At 46.9% G+C, this 1,184-nt stretch overlaps 1 protein-coding gene across 1 annotated transcript; it reads right to left on the bottom strand.

The window, feature by feature from the left end:
- Nucleotides 1-236: 236 nt before the first annotated feature.
- LOC124959567 (olfactory receptor 51G2-like) lies at nt 237-1,184 on the bottom strand. Its single transcript, XM_047517976.1, has one exon. The coding sequence runs from the start codon at nt 1,182-1,184 to the stop codon at nt 237-239; it is 948 nt and encodes a 315-aa protein (XP_047373932.1).

The following is a 1,184-nucleotide window of genomic DNA, read 5'->3' as shown; positions in this document are numbered from 1 at the left end:
AACAGAATTTTAAGGATGAGATTGACTTTTGTAAAATGAGAAATATGGTTTTCCCATTGAACAGTTTTGGTTCTTATGGCTGGAGAAATATCACATTGGACTTCAGTCAGTGTTTCTAAATAATGAATAGACTGACAAATCAAATGGAAGTAACACAACTTTTGCCTCCTTGAGAGGTCTATTTCTGGTCTTTGTTCATAATTGAGGAATCAACAAAAATATTTTATCTGTATGACTCAGAGCTTTCTGGGGTGGAGAATCTTTAGAATGCAGACCCGAATCTCTTTGGTTTTGACACTGTAGACAATTGGGTTGAGCACTGGAGGCATAAGGAAGTGCAGATAAGAGAGAAGCATGTACACCTGGACTGGTAGTTTCTTTTTCCCAAAGCGATGGATCATGGACAGGCTCACCAGTGGGGTATAAAATAGAAGCACAGCACAGATGTGGGAAATGCAGGTGTTGAAAGCTTTGAGGCGCTCAGCATTGGAGGCAATGCCCAACACTGTCTTCAAGATCAGCACATAGGACAGGAGAATGAGCACAGCATCCATCCCCAGGGTGGAGAGCATGACAAAGAGCCCAAAGCCACTATTGACAAGGGTGCTGGAACGGGACAGCCTTAGGACATCTGGATGAACACAGTAAGAGTGAGACAGACCACTCTCAGGCTGGAACCTCAGTCTGTCTAGGAGCAAAGGCAGGGGCAGATGGAGGGTCACACTGCGGGTCACAATAGCCAGCCCAATGACCCAGATGCGCTTGGTTGTGAGAATGGTGGCATAGCGTAAAGGTTTTCGGATAGCCACGCAGCGGTCAAAAGCCATGGCCAGCAGAATAGCTGACTCAATGACTGAGAAAGTGTGGATGAAAAAGAGTTGCATAAAGCAGGGTGTAGCTCCTATCCTCCTGTGACCCAGGAGAAAGACAGCTACCATTGAAGGCAGCGTCGAAGCTGAGAGGCCCAGGTCAGCCACGGAGAGCATGGAGAGAAAGAGGTACATGGGTGTGTGGAGGCGCGGCACCGACTTGACAATGTGCATTATGGTGAGGTTGCCCAGCACTGAGAGAACATAGATAGAGCAGACGGGAATAGCTGTCCAGCAGTGAGCCTTCTCCAGGCCAGGGAGATCCATCAATATGAAGAAAAAGCTACTGGCATTGCTATTTTTAGTAATCACCAT

The sequence above is a fragment of the Sciurus carolinensis genome, chromosome 11 (genome assembly GCF_902686445.1).
Source record: "Sciurus carolinensis chromosome 11, mSciCar1.2, whole genome shotgun sequence".
Lineage (NCBI taxonomy): Eukaryota > Metazoa > Chordata > Mammalia > Rodentia > Sciuridae > Sciurus > Sciurus carolinensis.
Note: the sequence above shows the minus strand (reverse complement) of the source record. Positions and strands in the feature narration are given on the sequence as shown.